General features: G+C 36.6%; 1 protein-coding gene across 1 annotated transcript in view; it reads left to right on the plus strand.

Annotated features, from left to right (window-relative positions):
• Nucleotides 1–22,647, plus strand: part of LOC113109107 (N-chimaerin) — a 51,112-nt gene that overhangs the window by 26,036 nt on the left and 2,429 nt on the right. The window contains exons 7-12 of the mRNA XM_026272659.1: nt 6,321–6,398; nt 8,687–8,771; nt 18,069–18,242; nt 19,377–19,454; nt 21,743–21,880; nt 22,116–22,221. Of these exons, the coding sequence (XP_026128444.1) occupies nt 6,321–6,398; nt 8,687–8,771; nt 18,069–18,242; nt 19,377–19,454; nt 21,743–21,880; nt 22,116–22,221 (659 nt within the window). The remainder of the gene's footprint in view (nt 1–6,320; nt 6,399–8,686; nt 8,772–18,068; nt 18,243–19,376; nt 19,455–21,742; nt 21,881–22,115; nt 22,222–22,647) is intronic.

Genomic DNA, 22,647 nt, shown 5'->3' on the forward strand with positions numbered 1-22,647 from the left:
AATACATGTTTTAATAGAAGAACTAGTGCGAGTAAATTGTCTCTCTTTACTTCCATTAGAAGTGCTTCACTGTAGACTAAATTTGGATGTTTTAAAGAAAACCAGCGTTATGTTTTGTTTATAGTTACATTTACATTTACATTTAATCATTTAGCAGACGCTTTTATCCAAAGCGACTTACAAATGAGAACAATAGAAGCAGTCAGGTCAACAGGAGAACAACAACAGTATACAAGTGTCATGACAAGTCTCAGTTAGTCTAGTATAGAACGCATAGCCAGGATTTTTTTTTTTTTTTTTTTTTTTTTTTTTTTTAATTAAATGAACAAAGACAAGAAAATGAAAAGTACTGGTGTTAGTAGGTTAAGTGCAGGCGAAAAAGATGAGTCTTCAGACGTTTCTTGAAAATTAGTAAAGACTCAGCTGTACGAATTGGGATTGGGAGGTCATTCCACCAGCTGGGCACAGTCCAGGAAAAGGTCCGTGAGAGTGATTTTGAATTTCTTTGGGATGGCACCACAAGGCGTTGTTCACTTGCAGAGCGCAAACTTCTGGAGGGCACATAGGATTTAACCAGTGAGTTTAGGTAAGTTGGTGCCGTGCCAGTGGTCGTCTTGTAGGCAAGCATCAGTACCTTGAATTTGATGCGAGCGGCTACTGGTAGCCAGTGTAACCTGATGAGGAGAGGAGTAACATGAGCTTTTTTTGGCTCATTGAAGACAACCCTCGCTGCTGCATTCTGGATCATTTGCAGAGGCTTGACAGTACATGTAGGAAGGCCCGCCAGGAGAGCATTACAATAGTCCAGTCTGGAGAGAACAAGAGCTTGGACAAGAAGTTGGGTTGCTTGCTCTAGTTATCAACACTATGCCACAAGCGCTGTTGACTGAGCTTAACCTAGAATGAAAGGGAAATATTATTTTCATAACTCAGGTTGGCGTTTGTATGAGCAGTAGAGGGATGCATATGAAGCGTCTCTGGGTTTGTACCAGCTTTATCCTCACTGTTGTTATGCTTGTTATGAGGATGATGTGTGTCCCAGTTCCGGTCTGCGATCGTTGATCTTATATGGTGCTGTGAGTGTTTGATTGGCTGTGCTGTGATTATGCATCACCCCATCCTTACGTAACGTTATATAACATAACCACCCACATCACTGCAGCTCTGGCGGAAGAGACTTTCTCAAACTCAAGTGTGTGTTTCAGGGCACCGATGGAATGAAGATGTTTGGATGATTGTACACTGAAATTTGTGATGTTAATGTATTTGACATTTGTATGTTGCTCAGAATGAGCAGAGAGTGAGCGGTGGGGAGGATAGGATGGAGGGAATTACAGCAATTTGGCGTTAATTGATTGAATGAGCAACAAAACACTACGACTACGAAAACTAATAATAAGGCAAACATGTGCTTTTGTATTTTGTTTCTAAATTAAATCTAGTGTTCCTCTGACTCAAGTGGTAGACCATTGCGTTAGCAGTGCAAGGTTGTGGGTTCGATTCCCTGGGAATGCATGTTAGCCTGAATGCACTGTAGAAGCGTCTGCTAAATGGATAAATTTAATTTAATCTTCTGCTGTCATCTCGTCTTTCTTACCTCAGTCTTGTCAGTGTCTCCTCATGTGATAAATGAAATCTGGAATCCAGAATAATTAAAATGGAAAAAATGTAATATGGAAAAAAATAAAATGGATTTTGTAGGGCCCTAGTATAAGTGTGTTAATGCAAATGTAAATTTTTATTTTATTGTATTTTGTTTAAGACTAACATAAAATAGATTTCTTTTATTTTTTATTTTTTTACCCTTTTGGGTGAGAACTGTTTTGGAGTTAAAACGGCATAATCCAGATGATGATGGTGTGTAAGCTGTATTTGACCTTTAATGTTGCTGTAAAGATTGCATTGGAAGAAAATATTGAGTTTTTTTAAACCTACAATCCCTGACATGTAATAATAGTTGGAAAAATCTATTGTTTCGATTTATTGAACCCTTAAAAAAAATAAAGTTTGCATATGCGTTTTGTATAGTGTACACTTCTATAGTATATTAAAATGTGGAGCTTGAAGATAAAAACTTTTAATCAAAGGCTAAAACCGAGCAAACGTAATATGGTGTAGTTGCTGATATCTGTGTGAGCAAAAAGTAAAATGAAATTCTGATCGCCTTTAATGTAAATCAGTGTAACAGACTTAAATATGGCATAAAATGCATGTAAATATCAGATGTCACTCAATATTTCCCAATAAAATGATTTTCAAATGCTTAGTTTCATGATCAAATCTCAGTAGTTTTTATTGTGGGGAACAAAACATATAATGCAATGCAATACAAGGATGATAGAGAGAAGAACACATAAATGTTCAGCAGAAGTCTGATACTAACATGATTAAAAAATAAAATTAAATAAAATTAAACAAAATAAAAGGTGTATTAGCAAGTACAATTTTTTTTAAACTAAGACTTTTTTTTTATTTAAATAAACTGTGTTAATACCTCAACATCATAGAGCAGCAGATAATGTGGCCAAATTGTGTGTGTGTGTGTGTGTGTGTGTGTGTGTGTGTGTGTGTTTGTTTCTCTCTCTGGGCAAATCAGAGATGTCAAACTCCTGTGAACCCATCAGGTGTTGAGTGTCCGGCTGAACGAGTGTTTGCACAAACAGATGGACTCGCTCGTGTCATTTTGGGAGAAGAAAGGAAATGGCCTTGAATTAGCCATTCTTCGCCTCCGCCCCATTTATGACCACAGTTTACCTCCAGACGCATTTGAGAAAGCAGGAAGATCGATCTGGTCAATTAGAGATGGGCCTGTACGCCCACTTCCTGCCAGACGGACCGGTCAGACGCAGCATGCTGATGTGCTCTGGAGCCGCGGTCCACAAACACAGGCCCAGTGCGCACACATGAAAGCCACCTGGCACAGCTGTCTGCCGGGAGACGGACTCTGACACCGAGCGTTTCATCTCGACTCCAGCGGTCTCATGTTCTCTGCCTCCGCTTGGCTTATTGATCTGGAAGGCAGCAGGCGGGAGGTCTCTCATCCAGCCCTCCATTTGAGCACTCTGCTCACCGGCGCTGGAGAGGATCGAGTCCTGTGCTATTGATCAAAGGGAAACGCGTGGTGTGTGTGTGTGTGTGTGTGTGTGTGTGTGTTCTGGTATGTCTGGATCCAACATACTGCTGTCAGAAGAGGATGAACAGTCCAGCTGAGATGAGACAGGAAGAGTGTGTTCGATTATAATTAACATTCGAAGTGCTTCACACATGCAGCATGGCACATTAATGCTTAAGTTAATTAATAAAACAATGAAAACATGCATAGGAAGGTGCAACTCAGACCTTTTTAAAAAGCAAAATTTAAAATTCTTGTTGGTTAATCAGCCTACCAGGATTAGTGCAAGCCTGAGGAAAGTTGATTGAATTCAACTTTACCAAGATAATAGAATTTAGTGAGAATGCAAGTGATTGAGATTTATACTTTGTTTGAGCTTAAAGTTGATTTTAAAATGAAAATAGAAGCATAATGTTGCATATGCATCTTAAACATGCATCTTAAGTTGACTATTGCTTTAGAAGGCGGGAAGACGGAGAAGTTTGGGGTCAGTAAGATTTTGTTTGGAAAAGTTTTTTTTTTTTTTTTTTAAATCAAAAGCCATTTAATTTTCATATTAAACAAATCCTGTTCTTTTTAACCTTCTATTCATTAAAAATCCAGAGCACGACATATTGGGAATAATCCAAAATATTTCCTGAGCATCAAATTATATCAGAATGATTTCAGAGGATCGTGTGACACTGAAGACTGGAGGAATAATGCTGAAAATACAGCTGTGATCATAGGAATAAATTACATTTTCAAATATATTAAAATAGAAAATTGTATTTAAATTGTAGTAATCACGTAATTCAAGATTTTACTGCATTTTTGATCAAATAAATGCACACTTAGCGGTACCTTCTTTTACTTCAGATTTACCCCAAAACATTTGTAAGCTAAGAGTGCATGTCTTGATTGACAGCTGTAGGTACGTTTCGGGACAGACGGGAGTGAAGGTGAAGACAGGCGCGGCTGTTGACCGATGTCTTTCCAAATATCAGCTATTTAATCATCCTGGCCAATATATCAGTGTATAATGTGCAGTATAATAATAGCACACAAACAGAGACAGTGTTTAGACATAATCTCCATCTGATCTGTTTGGGAAAGATCCAGAGTCTTTTGGCTGATGCTGTCATTGTGATTTATGAAAGCAGATTGCAGTATCTGATCGTGTGTGTGTGTGTGTGTGTGTGTGTGTGTGATGGGGAAGAGAGACTCTGTATGAAGCAGAAGTTGATTTCATTACACGGTGTGCAGCTTCAGTCCCGGTGAATCCCTGTGTCCAATATAAAAAAATCACTATTTTATTAATGTTTTATGACAAACCCCGTTCACTGAACAGTACATAAAAACATGGGACTTGAAATATCGATTTGAGTTGAAATTCTTTTATTATGTACAAAGGAAAATTTTCTCTTGTATGATTCAGATCTCTTGGCGTAATAAAAGAGATATGAAACTAGCTGTGAAATAGTTAGGACGTTGGTTACTGTGAGCAGTGGTCAGGTTTGCGTAATTATACAGAAATATTTGACCACACGTTTACTTTACTGAGCATTTACAGTCAAGTATTCCAGAGAGCGGTGTGATAAGACACTTAGTAAGACTATACAGTTAATAAAAAGTAAACCTCAGTCATGATTTGAGTGCATGCGCTGTGGTGTGTTACGTAGTGAAGTGCAGCACTGTGTTCATTTACTCGAGATCCGCCAGTGTTTTCAGCTCAGAGCGGATTCGTTCACAGTAAACGCTGCGCCGCACAAACTCCATCAACATCTGTATATAAAATAAATACGTTTGACATTTAAAAAAAAGAAGAAATGAAGCTGTATGTTGGTTTTGATAAGTATTAAATATTGTTATTTTACAGTAGTAATAATAATCTTCTACTAATAAGTCGTCGTATTCGTATTACCATTTTTGAGTGTTCAATTTGTAATCTTTAGTAATAGACATGTTTATATTTTTATTTAATAATAATATGTATTATTAAAATCTGCTGTTATTTTTAATGTTTGAACATTTGAAAATAAATCAAATAGTATTTTTTTTATTTAATGATTATTAGTATTGTAATCTTACTAATAATCAATGATCTTTACACTTGCAGTATAAAATAAAATGTTTTAATTATATTTTTACTAAACACTTGTGTCTGTATGAGTAATAATTATTGTTTGACATTTTAAAATAAATTATGACAGCAATAATTATTATTAATGCAATTTTACAGTTGTAAATTATATTATTTTTCTTAAACACTTTCATTTTACAGTGAAATATCACAGTAGTAATATTTCTTTTGTTCCTTCATTATAATTTTTTTTTCTTAAATACGCTTTTGTATTTAATAATAATATCTATTATTATTGTTGTTGTTGTTGTCGGTTTAATATTTAAATATTTTGAAATGAATTGACATCCATAAATAAAATATTTGTAATATTTTATAGCCCATACATATAGCCCTCACAAAATCCGTAATTCTTAAAAAAATTGTGTCACAGTGTGGGTTGTGTTTATGGTGGACTGGTGGCTTTGTGCTTTTCTTAGAGGAGTGTGAGCTCAGAGCTGATCCATGACTCATTCACCTCTCATTACAGTCCCCCTACGCTCTCTCTCTCTCTCTCTCTCTCTCTCTCTCTCTCTCTCTCCGTCTCTCTCTCGGTTGGTGTAGGGGCGGGCTGAGCTCTCTCACAGACTCTGCTGTGATTGGCTGATTGGAGCGGTGTAATTTGGTGTGACTGTGGTTGGGTTGTCCCTGTCCTCCCCCCTCTCTCTCTTTGAGGCAGCGTTCCAGAGAGGATATCTGCTGCTCGCAGGCAGGACAGGATTAACTCAACTCATCTCATCTGCATCTAGATGCCCAGGAAGAGCCAGGCGCAGGGGCTTCACACGCTCAGCTTGGAGTAACCGCACGTTCACATTGGTGATTTGTTTTGGCGCCCTCAGGTCTCTGGCAGAAGATGTAGAAGGGTCTGTTTGGGAATCTCGGAGTTGAGCTTAAGTTTTCTTTGGTCGTTGTGTTTGGTGTGGAGCGTGCGAGATGCCGTCCCGCGAGTCCTGTGTTCTCCGTAAGGAGGAGAAGTCTCTGGTGCACAAGGCCAAGGCAGAGGGCAAGGAGCAGGGGATGGTGGCCGCTGCTCTGGGGATGAAGATGAGTCCTCAGAAACCTCCGGCCACTCTCTGGCAACCTCTCAAACTCTTTGCTTATTCACAGCTCACCTCGCTGGTCCGTCGAGCCACGCTGAAGGAGAGCGAATGGGCGCCCAAGTACGACAAAGTCCACAACTTCAAGGTAAGGATCCGCTCCCGGCCTGCTTTAATGGGATTGTCTTCCTGGAAATCATTATGTGTGCATAAAGTCTTGAAGTAAGGAATATTATGCCATGTTTCTTTCTCAATTTATTTGTCTGAAGAAGTGGATCTTTTTGTTCTTGTTTCACGCATAAAGCTTATTGTAGTGATTTTGATAATCTTGGTATAATGTAAATAAAGTTGGTAATATTAGTATCTGTGGTCAATCAAAACAGTTTTTCATTTTTAAAATGATTTCAATTTGGCCTCAATTTTGACATGATTCACTGAAATGTTTAGTTTTTTGTGATTTGAATTGTCTTGAAAAGAAATGTTGCACAGTTTTGTCAAATTAACAAAACTAAATTCATTTTAAGTATGTTTGATAAATTAATACTGGATTTCTTTCTTGTTTCATGCATAAATCTTCCGGAGTTAATTTTGATTTTTGCTTAAACGAGCAAAAACTATTTGCTATTGGGATTAGAAAATATGCATAATGTTTTCACTTGCGTCTCAATACTCTGATTCGCTGAAATGTCGACTGTGTTGTGTTGTTGTGACTCACTTTCAGAGCGACTATGTCACAGCATGCTATGCAAATTCTCCCAAATCTGATTTCACTGCGTCCCGAGGGGTGTGTTGTTGCTGTGTTAGCGAGCGCAGGTTTCTGGAGACGTTGGAAGAGCCGCGAGTCCATTTAAGAGGCGGTTTATTAGAGACCGTTTGAAGCCAGGGGTCCTGAAAAACAAATCAAATAAAAACATCATATGTTTGCATGAGAGAGGGAGCGTGAGGGAGGTGGTTTGGGGACAGATGGGGAGATTAGGATCTGATAGAGGATTGGTAAACGTGAGGACGTTTCTGTCTTCAGCAGGTAGTGTCCGCTCTCAGCTTCAGGTCGTCTGTAGACTCAAACCCTCACAGACTGCTGACTCTCTTTCTTTCTCATGCTTGTGTTTTCTCCTTGTTGTCACATGGTAACTGATGCTCAGATACAGGATAGCAGCTGCTTTTGTCAGCAGTAAACTGAAAATTACTAACAATTGAAGTTATTATCATTAGGAGCATAGAACCAGCAGTGTTTACACTGAACACTCATATACTAGACATGCTATACTGGCATAATAAAGTCATTCAGCCGAATGAAAAAAAAACCTGGGGGTAATATGTGCATATAATATATATTTTTATTATACATTTATATTTATTTATATTATTTTTTATTTTATTACTTAATAATAATAATAATAATAATAATAAAAATAATAAATTAATGATGAATGGTAAATAGTATGTAAAAAAAAAAAATAGTGTATAAGTTTTATATTACATAAACAAACACATGGTGGGTGTATATAATGTATAATTTTACGATTTCTGATTTTTGATTAGTAAATAATCATATTAAAAATGTCAAATGCTAATTACAAATTCTATTAATTAAGACTGTTTTACAAATATGAATTAAAGTTTGATATATATATATATATATATATATATATATATATATATATATATATATATATATATATATATATATATATATATATATATATTTACTGTATTTATATGAATTAAGTTTAAAAGTTAAGCCAGTTAAAATAATGCATTGCTGAGAGCCTTGTAATATAAATTATTTCATATATATGTATATATATAAATTTTTTCATAGAGAGAGATAGATAGATAGATAGATAGATAGATAGATAGATAGATAGATAGATAGATAGATATAAAAGCAAGGTTTTCTTTTGTTAATCCAGAAAGCATCATGCTTTTCTTTGTGCTCTTTTCCATAAACTGCTCAAATCCCCCAGCTCTGTAAATATCCAATCATTTAAATTCGTCTGAACGCTTTTATATGTAAATGGGGCACTTCTCATGTCGACGTCAGAGTGATGTACAGTGATTTCATCATCTAATGTAAGATAGTTCTGCTGCCAGGTCCTGCCACTAGACCAGAAGAGCTCTCAGAGAGCCAGGGCCCGTCCTAGAGGAGCGTTTATACACATCTGATAAACCTGGTGAAGAGGAGAGAGCGAGAGACCAGGGCTTTCCTCCTGATAAATGCCCCTCGCTCTCTCTCTCTCTCTCTCTCTCTCTCTCTCTCTCTCTCGCTCGCTCGCTCTCTCTCTGGCTGTTGATTAATTGTGATTGGATTAAACGGCAGTCAGATTTGACACTGCTGGTGTCTCTAATCACACATCCGTCTCTATTAGCAGGTGTAAAGCGGCTCAGAGGAGCAGAGGTTGATTTGTGTCACTGTGTTTGTGTGTTGTCCTGCAGGTGCACACCTTCAGAGGGCCGCACTGGTGCGAGTACTGTGCTAACTTCATGTGGGGACTCATCGCTCAGGGAGTCAAATGTGCAGGTAAATCAACACACACCCTATGCAAAATCAAACTCAACCTACCTTTCTTATTACATAGTTATTACTTGGTTGTTAAGTACTTATTATTAAAACATTTATTTACATTTTTATTTTACAGACATTTTGAATACATTCATATAGAAACTCATTCATAGACTTTTTTAATGCAAAAGAAATACAAATATTGGAACCTCAAAAATCCTTTCAGTGGACAGTTCTTGAAAGAACCATTATTTTCTTAGTGTGAAGAACATTTTAATAATCTAAAGATCTTTTGCGGAATGTTACAGGTTTTTCATGGAACCTTTGATGCCAATAAAGAACCTTCTTTTCTTTTTTAAGTGTGTAGAAAACATTAGCTCACTTTTTGACTACAAGTGTTTTTATTATTATTATTATTATTATTATTATTATTATTATTATTATTTGTTATTATTATTATTATTTGTTATTTTAGATTTTGATAGGTTTGTAGTACATTCCAAAAGTTGTTTTTTTTTTAAGCAATGTAAATAAAGAGCCTTATTGGACTCCCTAAAGAAACTTTCATAAACAGTTCATTAAAAAAAAAAAAAAAACATTATTTCTTAGTGTGAAGATTTTAATAATCTAAAGAACCAGTATAAAGAAGGTTTTGTGGAAAGGTTCCATGAATGATGAAGTTCGTTATAGAACCACAGATGCCGATAAAAGAACCTTTATTAATAAGAATGTAGGAAGTGATTTAAAAAGGGAACAATTCCTGAAATCAATTGAAATGCTGGCATAAAAAAAAAAATCTAAAAGTGGGGGGTTCTCCGTGATTGTAATGATACACCCTTGTGTAAACGTAGTGTAATTTGTGTGTCATTAAAGCCATTAACTCCACCCCGCTGAACCCCCTCTGAAATGTTTAATAGCTTCATCTGATGACTTTAGGAAAGATTTGGGGTTTTGTAGGGGTGACATGAGGATTCCTGTATATATCTCGTGCAGAGTTGATGGTGTGTTTATGCACACACACACACACACACACGATCAGAGCTCTCGTAGGTCAGTGTGTGGCTCTGGCTGATGTGGATGTGATTGCTCATTAGCACTCACTGGACTACATCTGCAAGAAACCAACTGAGCGCTGAAATGAGAAAACATTGATGATAACAGACGGATTAAGAGATTTTTATTTTATTTTAAAAGAATATCCCTCCACTTTCAGCCATTAGAAATTATACCATTTTATTATATGCATGCAATTTTATTTTTAATTTTTTTCTGTGCAAAACAGGATTTTTAAAATACATATTAGTTCTAATCTCGGTTTAATTCAGGGTTTTTTTTCTCTGTGGTCGGTAGTTTGTGTGTTAATGATTTATTTATAGGATAATGTGAGCGACACATATGTTTTCATGAACTGGCTTCATGAATAATGCATGGGACTATTTTGAAAGCAGCTCGTTTGAAATCCCTTATTCTGAGACACGTTTTACGCTATTTGTATCCACCTCCTTTTCTCACCTCTACCCATATCATTCTCTCTCTCTCTCTCTCTCTCTCTCTCTCATATTCTGTGATGCCAGCAGAATCTAGGGCAATGAAATCTCATTTGATGTAGATATTTGCATTCAGCGTTGCGATCTGACATGCTTTCTTTCTCGTGCTTTTGGTCTGTGAGAGCGAGACTCGGGGCTGTTGTTTTGGGTGTCTGCCAGCGTGCCAGCCCCGGTGCCCGGGCATGTTGTGCCACATTGCCTCATGAGAGGATAAAGCGCTCCCCCTCCCCCTCCCCCTCGGCCCAGTCCATCATGGCAGAGACTGAAAACAAAGCTGGCACGTCTTTATAATGAGAAGAGGGGCTGAGAGCTCACAACCAGCTCCACTTTACACACACAGACACACAAACGCATTAAAATTCAGGACTCGTCGCAGCGCTGGGTCGCACGGTGAGTGTGAGAGGGAATTTCAGGATACAGGAACCGCTCAAAACATTCTCACAATGGAAGATATTTGCTTCTACAATGCCTTTGGGTAACACTTTAACTAAAGCCTTTATTTATAATGTGTTATGGATGCTCCTAATTAATTAGAACGTAGGCATAATGCTTTACTCTTTACAGTGCATTAATTATTTTTTGTGCACAATTTTGTCATGCATGGGAAAGTAACAATGTAACTGTGCATATGCAGGATAAAACCAGAAAATGTTTTAAGGTAATGCATTTCATTGGCAAATCTATGCTGTATCTTTGGTTTGAGCAGAATAATTGACTCCGGACCATTGAATTATTGAAAAGGAATGTGCATGCAAAGGATGCATTGTGCATTAATTTTCAATAATCATTTACAGCTGATTATTACATGTCTTCTCAGGAAATATGAATGCAATAAAAAACTAAAACCTTAGGGGGAAAAAAGTATAACATTTGTAAAATAAACTTAAAATAAACATCAACTAAAATAATAAAATAAAATGTTTTTTTTATTTTGCTTATTTTAATTTATTTCAGCTGGCTGCCAAGGCAACATTATCTCATTTTAATTTACTTGCAATTATAACTAATAAAACAACTAAAACCAAATACACTAAAACTATATAGATAGGCTAGACTATATAGGTCAAATAAAAACTACTAGTAATTACAAAAAAAAATCACAATAATTTATATAAAACTAAAATAGAATTTAAAATATTAACTAAACTTTGATAGTATTTCAGTGATACTAAAATAATTTCATTATTGTTGTATTGAATTTTATATACTGGCTTCAAATAAAACCTAAGTAAATCTTTTAGCTATATTTAACTCTCTTAAAGGCTTAAGCACACTTATGCATGCATGCACTCATTCTCAAACGGAGATGTGTTTATATGTGTGCGTGTGCTGATGTGTCTCTGTCCACATGTGGGCCAGGGGTCACCTCTACGCCCCTCTGCTGAACAAGGCCTCGGCAGACCTGAGCGAACAGATTGAATGCATTAGAGATGTGTCCTCTATTAGCGCCTGTCTCCTCCGCTTATCATAAACCTCGCTCTTCTTTTTCAAAAATAATTACAGTTCTGCATGGCTTAAGTCTCAGGACGACGGAGTCGCTCCAGGGGACGCTTTTTAATCACACGCCACACAATCTTTACAATAAGTGTCAGCCAATATTTCAGTATTTGCATTCAGTGGTTTAGATTATACTTCATTCTAATTCCAGGAGTCAGAAGGGGGGGACTATCGCCTCTTATTGTTTTGAGGTAAAAAGAAAAAAAGGAAATCGGTCGCCAGCTACAAATTAAAATTTGGGGTCAAAGATGTCAAATTCATTTTTTTTTTACCCCATCTTAAGCCTTTATGACCTTAAAATGCATTCTTACAGACAACAACTTCAGTATTTTATCCTTTAAAAAAAAATGAAGCGGTTCTGAAATATAAAAGTTTCTATAAAAATATGCCAAATTAGAATTTTGCATAAAAGCATGACCTAAAAACATCATGCTCGCGATTTACAAACGTCATGTAAATAATGCTTTTTTTTTATTACTATTATTTCTTGTCAATGTAAAGATGTGTACAGTAAAATTCATGAAGGAAGGTGTAACTTGCCATTTATAGAGTCATTAAATCCAACTCTTTGTAGGAGTATAAGTTTGTATATTACATTTAAGATCGATTTTTGCTTATCATCGTGCTTAATTGTAATTGCTCTTTAGTCGACAGTCAAAGGCTGACTGTGACTGTGTGAATGAGAATGACAGTCAGAGAGCAGAGCAGAGCCGAGCGTTTGGCTCATTTACTGCAGGAAACGAGGTCTGCTGAAGCCCGCAGGACTGACACTCTCTGCCCACTCCAGCTTTATGTTTGAGGACAGATCTCTGTCTTTCTCTTTCCTCCAGGTCACGTTGTTTTCAGTGTGGCACACATCTGCCCTGAGCTCGCAGTCTTTTATTTGCCTGCTTCTTGTCCCTGTTTTTCTGCGTTCTTCCTCTTTTTTTTCTGTTTTCGGTCTCTGGTACCTGCTTTGAAGCAGCTGTCCCATTTAGTAGGCCACATTATATATTAATCAGATCATTTGCCTAAATTTGCATATGCTGTGCGAGTTCTCGTGTGTGTGTGTGTTTGTGTTTGGCCTGCTTGCATGGTCGCAGTTGGGAGCTGGTTAGATTTTGCTTTGTAAAATAAGTAAGAATTTTCTTTTTTTTGGGGGGGGGGGGGGTTGGATTGTGTGCTGTGTGAGCTATTGTTGATTTTTATGGTATAATGTAAAACACTATCAAAATATTGCCGTTTGTTAGGTTTTTTTTTTTTTTTTTTTTTTTTTTTTAGTTTAAGAAACTCTTAATAACTTAATAACAACACTGGCTCAACCAATAGCAGGAGTTAGGGGCGGGACTTTCTGTGAAAGATTCCCACAATGGAAATTTCATTTCCACAATGAAAGACGGGACAAGTTTGATAAACCCATTTGAGAAAAACTGTTTTATTCTTATACAGCTCTTATGTAAATTTCTCATTCTTCCGTAAAATTTTCGTACAATTATCCTTGCATAAATTTTTATATTTTATGCAAATTGTATAAAATTTACATATTCTGCCTGTGCTTGATGAATTCAGCTTTTTAGTTTTGTTTAATTATTTTTACAGAAAAAAAAACTATTTAAAAAAACTTACTGCATTTCTTAAAACATTATTTATTATTTTTGTTTTGGTTTTATTTTTAAGTGAAAATGTGTGTTTGGTGCAGTGTTTTATAACTAAAGGGATACATACTATGATACTATGAGTTTAAAATGACACTTTAAAAATGACACTTTACCTCTGCTCTGAGCTAACCTGATCCTGATCCAACTGATCCTATTAGCCCAGGCTAAACAGAGCTAGGCAAACGGGCTTGAGCCTGCTATATCCTCTTGGAGCTTGGGCTAACCAGCCTGAGCCTGCTACATCTTCCTGGAGCTTGGGCTAGCCAGCCTGATCCTGGTATATCCTCTTGGAGCTTGGGCTAACCAGCCTGATCCTGGTATATCCTCTTGGAGCTTTGGCTAACCAGCCTGAGCTTGCTACAACCTCATTGGAGCTTTGGCAAACCAGCCTGAGCCTGCTACATACCCCTGGAGCAAAGCTAGCGGGCCTGGCGTGCTTCATTCTCCTGGAGCTTTGGCAAACCAGCCTGAGTCTCACCCATCATCCTGGAGGCTAGGCTAACGGGCCTGGCCTGCTACATACTCCTGGAGTTAGGCTAACAGGCCTGGCCTGCTAAATTCTCCTGGAGCTTGGGTTAACAAGCCTAAGCCTGCAACATCATTGTGGAAGCTGAGCCATACTCTACAAGATAAACTGGTACTGTTATTAGTCAACTTTACTATTAGTAAATTAATGACGATGGCATTTTTCTTAATTTTCTTATCCCTGTTGGTCACTTGGAACTTGAAACCGGACACTGATTCTAGGGTGAGTTGTTTTAATAATATGGTGGGCATACAGGATACCTACTATAGTGGCACAAAAACCAGTATTGACATGCACCAGGAACCATTACACTTTTGTTGGAACCTGGATTTCTGGATGGATCTGTACTGGGATTTGCCTAAACTGCAAAATTGTTTTGCTTTGTATAATTTGTCTTTCTCAATTAATGACAGGCATTGCCTGGTTTCAGCATATGATAGGCCGGCTTCAAAATATACTGTGAAATGCAGATTGATTATTACACTACTCCTACTTTTATCTGGAAATGTGCAGCCCAATCCTGGCCCCTGTTTGCAATGTGTCTTGACCCCTGCTGAATTTAAATCAATGCCTGGACTTAAATTTGTTCATCTTAATGTTCGCAGTTTACTACCCAAAATGGACATGGTTAGAATTTGGATTGAATCTACAGATGCAGACATAGTGATAATTTCGGAGACATGGTTGACGAAATCAATTACTAATGAAGATATAAATGTGCATGGGTATAATGTTTTTCGCAGTGACAGGCCCAAGAAAGGTGGTGGTGTAGCTATCTATGTTAAGTCAAGATTTGGTGCATCAGTTGTTCTGTCTGAGTCTCTCTGTAAGCAAATGGAGTTTTTGGCCTTAAATGTTGAAATATTTAAGTCCCTTTCAATTACTGTTGTGGGGTGTTATAGACCTCCATCGGCCTCCAGGGAGGCTTTATCATCTTTAAAGCTTCTTTTGTCCAGATTAAACTATAGGGAACTTTTACTGGCCGGAGACTTGAATTGGGACTGGCTAAATGTTGTTTCTGATGAATTTAAATCTTTCTGTGATTCTGTCAATCTTAGCCAGTTGGTAAATGTACCTACAAGGCCTAATCTCAAATATCCAGATAAATCTACTTTAATTGACTTGATTCTAACAAATGTCCCTCATAAATTTTTATCCATGGGTGTCTTTTGTAATGATCTGAGTGATCATTGTGTTATTGCTACTTCGAGAGGCAGTAAAATACCCAAATGTAAATCACAAATTATTAGAAAGAGGAATTTGAAAAATTTTAATGAACAAGCCTATCATCATGATCTATCTTTGATTAACTGGGGACAGCTAGGCCTGTTGCCTGACGTTGAGCTTGCCTGGAAACTTTTTAAGGAGAATTTTGAGAAAATTGTAAATAAACATGCTCCTTGGACAAAGCACAGAGTGAAGGGACGGGAAAACCCTTGGTTTTCTCCAGAGTTGTCAGACATTATCCATCAGCGAAATGTGGCATGGGCTAAAGCTAGAAATGGTGATTCTGCCACTGACTGGTCCATTTTCAGACAACTAAGAAATAAATGTACCTCTCTTATCAAAAAGGCTAAATCAGAATATTATTTATCAGTCACAAGTGAAAACCTCAATAATCCACAGAAATTTTGGAAAGTCATCAAGTCTCTTTCTGTGAATAAAAGTAATGAAGCCCTCCCAAAATTTGTCTTAAAAAACTCTCTTCCAGTCTACGACAGAGTTGATGTCTTAAATTGCTTTAATGAGCATTTTGTATCAGTTGGTTCTCTGTCCGAGTCGACAGGAGTAGTCGCTGTCACTCCATGCACATACTCATCAGTGTTTTCTGGAGAGCCTTTTAATTTTGTTTCTTTTACTGTGCAGCAGGTGCATGGAGCTCTTAAAGCATTAGATCACAGAAAACCTCCTGGACCAGATTTAATAGAGCCTTACTTTTTGAAAAAGGCGGCTGATTTTGTTGCAGAGCCCCTTACAATTATTTTTAATCTGTCAATTCAAAACAATGAAATACCATCAGTTTGGAAGTCAGCTTTTGTTACTCCCTTGTTTAAAGGAGGTGATCCAGCAGTTTTAACTAACTATCGGCCTATATCTAATTTGTGTGTTTTGTCAAAAATTTTAGAATCCCTTGTTTCAGACCAAATAAAAGAGTTTTTATACTCAAATGAACTCCTTTCTAAACTGCAGTCAGGCTTCAGGAAAAAGCACAGTACCATCACTGCTGTTACAAAAGTAATTAATGACATACTTGTCGCTCTTGATAGAAAGCAATTCTGTGCATCACTTTTTCTTGATCTGTCGAAAGCTTTTGACACAGTGGACCATGCTGTTTTAAAGCAAAGGCTTCTTTGTCTGGGATTGTCTGATTGTGTAGTTTCCTGGTTCATGAATTATCTGAGTGACAGGACTCAGTGCATTAAATGTGATGGTCTATGTTCTGCATTAGTGAAGGTCCAAAAGGGGGTGCCACAAGGCTCAATATTAGGTCCTCTATTGTTTATTATGTATATAAATGAACTAGGCCACAATATGTCAGATGCTAATATGCATTTCTATGCTGATGACACGATTATTTATTGTTTTGGATCATCCCCAGCTAAAGCGGTTGAGTCTTTGCAGAAAGCTTTTGATGTGGTTCAACGTACGCTTATGCAGCTTAAGCTGGTTCTCAATGCTGATAAGACCAAACTGATGCTGTTTAGAAATACTAAGAAGGTTTCTCAAGCTCCTCCTCCTGTGTTCACTTTGACTGGAAGTGTCATAGAGGTGGTTCATTCTTATAAGTACCTTGGTATCTGGCTTGATGATGCTCTCACTTTTAAGCCTCATATAGACAACCTTGTGAAGAAACTCAAACTTAAACTGTCCTTTTTCTTTCGAAATAAATTTTGTTTTTCTTTTAAAGCAAAAAAGCAGCTAGTCACTGCAACATTTTTATCTGTCTTAGATTATGGAGACCTGGTGTATAGGACCGCTTCAGCACAATGTCTGTATAAGATTGACACTGTTTATCATGCGTCTCTGAGATTTATTACGAATTGTAAAAACTTGACCCATCATTGTGAATTATATTCCAGAGTGGGATGGCCATCGTTGTCCAACAGGAGATCAGGGCACTGGCATACTTTTATCTATAAGGCCATGCTTGGTCTTTTGCCATCCTACATCTGTAGTTTAATCACATGGAGAAGTGTTGATTCTTATTCATTGCGATCAAATGATCACTTGCTGCTCTTTGTTCCATTTGCCCGTACAGAACTGGGAAAAAGGGCTTTTGTCTACTCAGCTCCTTCTGCATGGAACTTTTTGCAAAAAGACTTGAAATTATCTGAACTCATTTCCTTAAATGCTTTTAAGTCCAGATTGAGAGAACCTGAAATGACCTGTTTAAATTGCAAATGTTTTTAATTATTTGTATTGTATAACTTTTATAAATGTAATTGACTGTGTTTTTGCTGCCTCTTGGCCAGGACTCCCTTGAAAAAGAGGTTTTTAACCTCAATGGGACTTTCCTGGTTAAATAAAGGTTAAATAAAAAAATAAAAAATACACAAAAACATTTTTTTTTTTTTTTTTTTTTTGTAAGATGGCATTTTTTTTGCCGTTTTTTTTTACTTTACTAGTATAGGACAGTGTAGAACTGACAGGAAGTTTAAACACCATGAGGTTCCATCCCTTAATTAGCTATTATTTATTTCATTTTTTCACACATTCTCAGAGATTTACTGTTGAGGGTCATATGAAGCTATTAGGTGCCAGAAATGGCTCATGCATATTTTATAAGGCACCATTTGTATTCCTGGCAAATTCTGTCATAGCCAAGGTGACACTATTGAAATCCCATCAGCCAATCAGAAGCGCTGTCATCACTGATCAGAGGTCAGGAGAGGTCACTGATGAAGCCGAATGAAAGCCGACTCTTAATTTAACTGAAGCATATCCGCCTCGGGATCGATAATACACACAACATACTTATTCAGTGATTTCAGCGTATGACTGAACACGAATTGATTTAGCCATGGGTTTGACAGGAATGATGAAATGAAGTCTAGGATTGTCTAGTTTGTTTGCTCAGCTGAAGTGTGTTTGTGTGTGTGTTTCTCAGACTGTGGCTTGAATGTCCATAAGCAGTGCTCGAAGATGGTGCCCAACGACTGCAAGCCGGACCTGAAGCACGTGAAGAAGGTGTACAGCTGTGACCTCACCACGCTGGTCAAGGCTCATAACACTACACGACCCATGGTGGTGGACATGTGCATACGAGAGATCGAAGCCAGAGGTGACTAAACCACTGCTTCACACCAACAACACGCAAGAGATAGAAAGGGTTATGATTGTGAAATGTTTTTTGGTTTGGTTTTATATGGTCAGTGATGTGTTATAAATATTTTGTGTGTGTTGTTTTTGTTGCGTTTAGTTTTTTGTTGTGTTTTGGTTTTGTTGCATTTCGTTTTTTTATGCTTTATTTTGGTTTTGTTGTGTATCGTTTTTTTTATTCTGTGTTTTGGTTTTGTTGCGTTTAATTTTTTATGCTGTGCTTTGGTTTTGTTGCGTTTAATTTTTATGTTTTGTTTTGGTTTTGTCGCGTTTAGTTTTTTTATGGTTTGTTTAGTTTTTTTCCCGTTTAGTTTTCTATGCTGCATTTTGGTTTTGTCGCATTTAGTTTTTTATGCTGCGTTTTGGTTTTTTCCCGTTTCATTTTTTATGCTGCGTTTTGGTTTTGTCGCGTTTAGTTTTTTTATGGTTTGTTTTGGTTTTGTCCCATTTAGTTGTTTATGCTTTGATTTGGTTTTGTCGCGTTTAGTTTATGCTTTGTTTTGGTATTGTCGCATTTAGTTTATGCTTTGTTTTGGTTTTGTCGCGTTTAGTTTTTTTTATGGTTTGTTTTGGTTTTGTCCCATTTCGTTTTTTATGCTTTGTTTTGGTTTTGTCGCGTTTCGTTTTTTATGCTGCATTTAGTTTTTGTCCCGTTTAGTTTTTTATGTTGTTTTTTGGTTTTGTTTGTTTTTTTTCACAACATTGTTGAAGATATGTTTTTTTGTTGTTGTTCAGCCCATTTAATATTTTTTAGTTGTTGTTTTGTGTGTGTGCGCACTTAGATTTGAATATTTTCTAATAAACAAAAAAAAACTCATAATACCAATGTTACAACCACTGGGTTTTGCAGTTTTTCTTCAGCCCATTTAATTAATTTTTCTTATTTTTTTATTTGTTGTTTTTTATGTTTTTGTTTCTCGTTTTCTCAAGGATATCTTGTGTTTTTCTAATACTACCAAATCTTTAGTTTAACAGGTAGTATATTCAGAGCTCTTGACAGTGCTACACATTATCAGCTCAGCTCTTATTGCGCTGGAGATGCAGTGGCTCATTATGTGTAGTGTATAACACATTCTTCAACCTTCTCGTCTCTCAGGTTTGAAGTCGGAGGGTCTCTATCGAGTCTCTGGATTCAGTGACTTAATTGAAGATGTGAAGTTATCGTTCGACAGAGGTGAGTGGTGTTTTGTCTGATTGTGTACAGTACTGATTCGTCACAACCCCCACATTCCTACACACACGCCTACACGTGTATCTGTGTGTGTAATCCTGATGAATCCCATACACACGCTCACCGCTGCTTTTTTAGGTCACTCTTTGTCTTCCGTTTAGAGCTGTGGGTTTATGTAATGTGAAATAGTTTGAGCTGCTTAAATGTTAAAGTGGCACATTTGTAGGAGGATTTTCGCCCATCTGCTGGTATTCAGATGTGTTACTGTTTCATAATGAACAGATATGAGGATATAAACCAGCTAGAGGGGAAGAAATCATGTGATCCTTACAGGTTTCTATTTGACGCTGTGCGACTTCAGTGTTATTTCAGTTGTTTATTTATTTGATACATCAGGGTTTACTATTTATTAATATTAATGTTTAAATAAATTTTACTATTTACCATTTTATTTTGTTTCTTGAAATAAAGTTCAGGTAAAAAAAATATAAATATAAGATGGAAACTCACAGAATTACTAAAAATAAAACATTTTTTAAATATAAAAAAATATATAATAACAGTAAAAACTTCATATAAATAAATGATTACAAACATGCAAATAAAAGGAAGTTCATAAATGTTAAGAAATATTTTAATAGTACCAGCCGAAATTTTTGATAAATCAGATTTTTTTTTTTTTGTCAAATGATTAAACGTAATTAATCACATCCAAAGTAGGATTTCGTTTATATATGTATGTGTGTTGTGTATCTTTATTATGTATATAAATTAGGGCTGTCAAAAATAGCGCGTTAACGAAGTTAATTAGTTGTTTGTCGTTAATTACGTCAAATTTTTTTACACATTTCACGCATGCGCAGTGTGACAAATTATTTAGGTCAGGAAAGTGTCGTTGATCTCTGAATTCTCAAGATAGTAAAAAACAGCGGCGAGCTCTGCGACGAAAACACAGAAGAAGCTTAAGGTTTTACCCCAGTTACTCTCAAATACATTCATGCCAAGCTCGATAAACAGAGACGACTTTGGTAGTTGATACGCTGGAGCTTCTTCCTGTTATAGCGTCCTGTGTTTCACACTGCGCATGCGCAGAACGCCTACATGCAATGCAGCGAAAATTACAGCTGTTTGGAAAAGCATATGCATTTTTACTTGAGTTTACTGGCACTTGAAGCCTTCAGAACATGAAAATATCGATCCTAAAGTATTGTGGCAGAGCAAATAAACACCTCCTAAAAACAAGAGTGCCCAGAGGGCGCATGTTTGTGTTTCTGAGTTCATTCTTTCGAGTTTCTCTATGCATAATTTCATAGATATGTGACTATATTTAACCACTGGTTCACCTAAAACTCTTACACTATCTGTAGTTAAATGGCATGGTTTGATATAGTGCTCAGGTAAATTTGATCTAAGTAAATGTTAAACTTTTGAAAATGAGAAAAAAAAGAACCACATATTGATGAATCAATACATGAAAATGATGTATCTGTGTCCTGTTATTTATCTTTTGGTACACATTTCAGGAAAAAAAAATGGTTAGGATTCAGGTGTAATTGCAAATAGTGATTAATCCTGATTAATCCACTGAAAATTCGGATTAATTTGATTAAAAATTTTAATCATTTGACAGCCCTAATATAAATACACATTACATACAGTATATATTTACAAGAAAAATGTTACTTCATATATAAAATATATGAATACATATTTTCTAAATATATACTGTATGTGTCTAAATACATAATGAATACACATACATATAGTATGTAATTTTTTTCATTTTTAATGCGATTATTGTTTGACAGCACTAATATATTTGATCAGAATAGAGTTATGCATATTAGAATGAATTCTGAAGGATAATGTGCCACAAAATAAAAGATTTTCGAGTAAAGAGTAAAAATGCTGAAAATTCAGATTTGCATCACGGGAATAAATTGTATTTCCATATGTATTAAAATAGTAAAAAAAAAAAAACTGCAATAATCTTTCACAATTTTACTATGATTAATATATTTACTATATAAAAAAATGCAGCCTTGGTAAGCAGGAGTATTAATGGCTCCAAATGTGTTTATATAACACTGAAGTCTGTAATAAAGAAGCATAATAACACTAAACACCTGCAGCATCACAGTACAGAAGTATTCTCACAAGCTCAGAATAAGATCAAGTTAGCTAAATGTTTAATGCTCAGTCCCCGGAGCCGAACAAGAGCCCTGTCTGTGTGAATGAGAGCAGTTCCCTGGAGCCCGGGGTGAAATGTGTCTCTGTGTGAATGTGTTCAGATGGAGAGAAAGCAGACATCTCCGTAAACGTCTATGAGGACATCAACGTGATCACCGGTGCTCTCAAACTGTACTTCAGAGACCTGCCGATCCCCGTCATCACGTATGACGCATACCCACGCTTCATCGAGACCGCCAGTGAGTCACACGCCCCACGCGGTTCATTTCATGTTCATTTAATGTTTGTTCTTTGAACTTAATCACGTCAGATTGTCCCAAATGTATTGGTGCGGAAAACTACAGACCTCAAATGTAGTAAGCAGAAAATAATATCCAGTGTTGATATCCAGAAGTCTTGCTGCCTGCAGATCTGTCGAGACGGATGCAAGTTTTTGACCTGTTGTTTGTTTGTTTGTTTGTTTGTTTGTGTCAGAGCTGACGGACCCAGATGAGCGTTTAGAAGCTCTGCATGAAGCTCTGAAGCAGATGCCTCCGGCTCACTGCGAAACACTGCGATATCTCATGGCACATTTAAAGAGGTGAGAAATCGAAATCAGACCGCCCCCTGTTATAACATCAAATATCTGTATACGAGTTTTTCCCTTGGAACACAATATTATATATATATATATATATGTATATTTTAGAGCTGCACGATTAATCATTAAAAGATCGCGATCTCGATTCAGACACCCTCTGTATCTAATTTCTAAATGACAACGATTCCCCGAGTCTGTTAAACCTTACCGGATCATTCAGATCTGTGTTCACACTGCCGCTGACACAGAGACAGCAGTGGTTAAGAAACATCTTCACAAACGGTATTTTCAACTATACAGTTTTATTTCTGTCTTACAGTCATTTATATTATCACAGAAATACTTTGATAAAGTTTATAGTTCAGATATAAACACTGATGTCTATATGGCAGCGATCAAAATAGAGCAAATCCCCTTTTGAAAGTA

The sequence above is a fragment of the Carassius auratus genome, chromosome 9 (genome assembly GCF_003368295.1).
Source record: "Carassius auratus strain Wakin chromosome 9, ASM336829v1, whole genome shotgun sequence".
Taxonomy (NCBI): domain Eukaryota; kingdom Metazoa; phylum Chordata; class Actinopteri; order Cypriniformes; family Cyprinidae; genus Carassius; species Carassius auratus.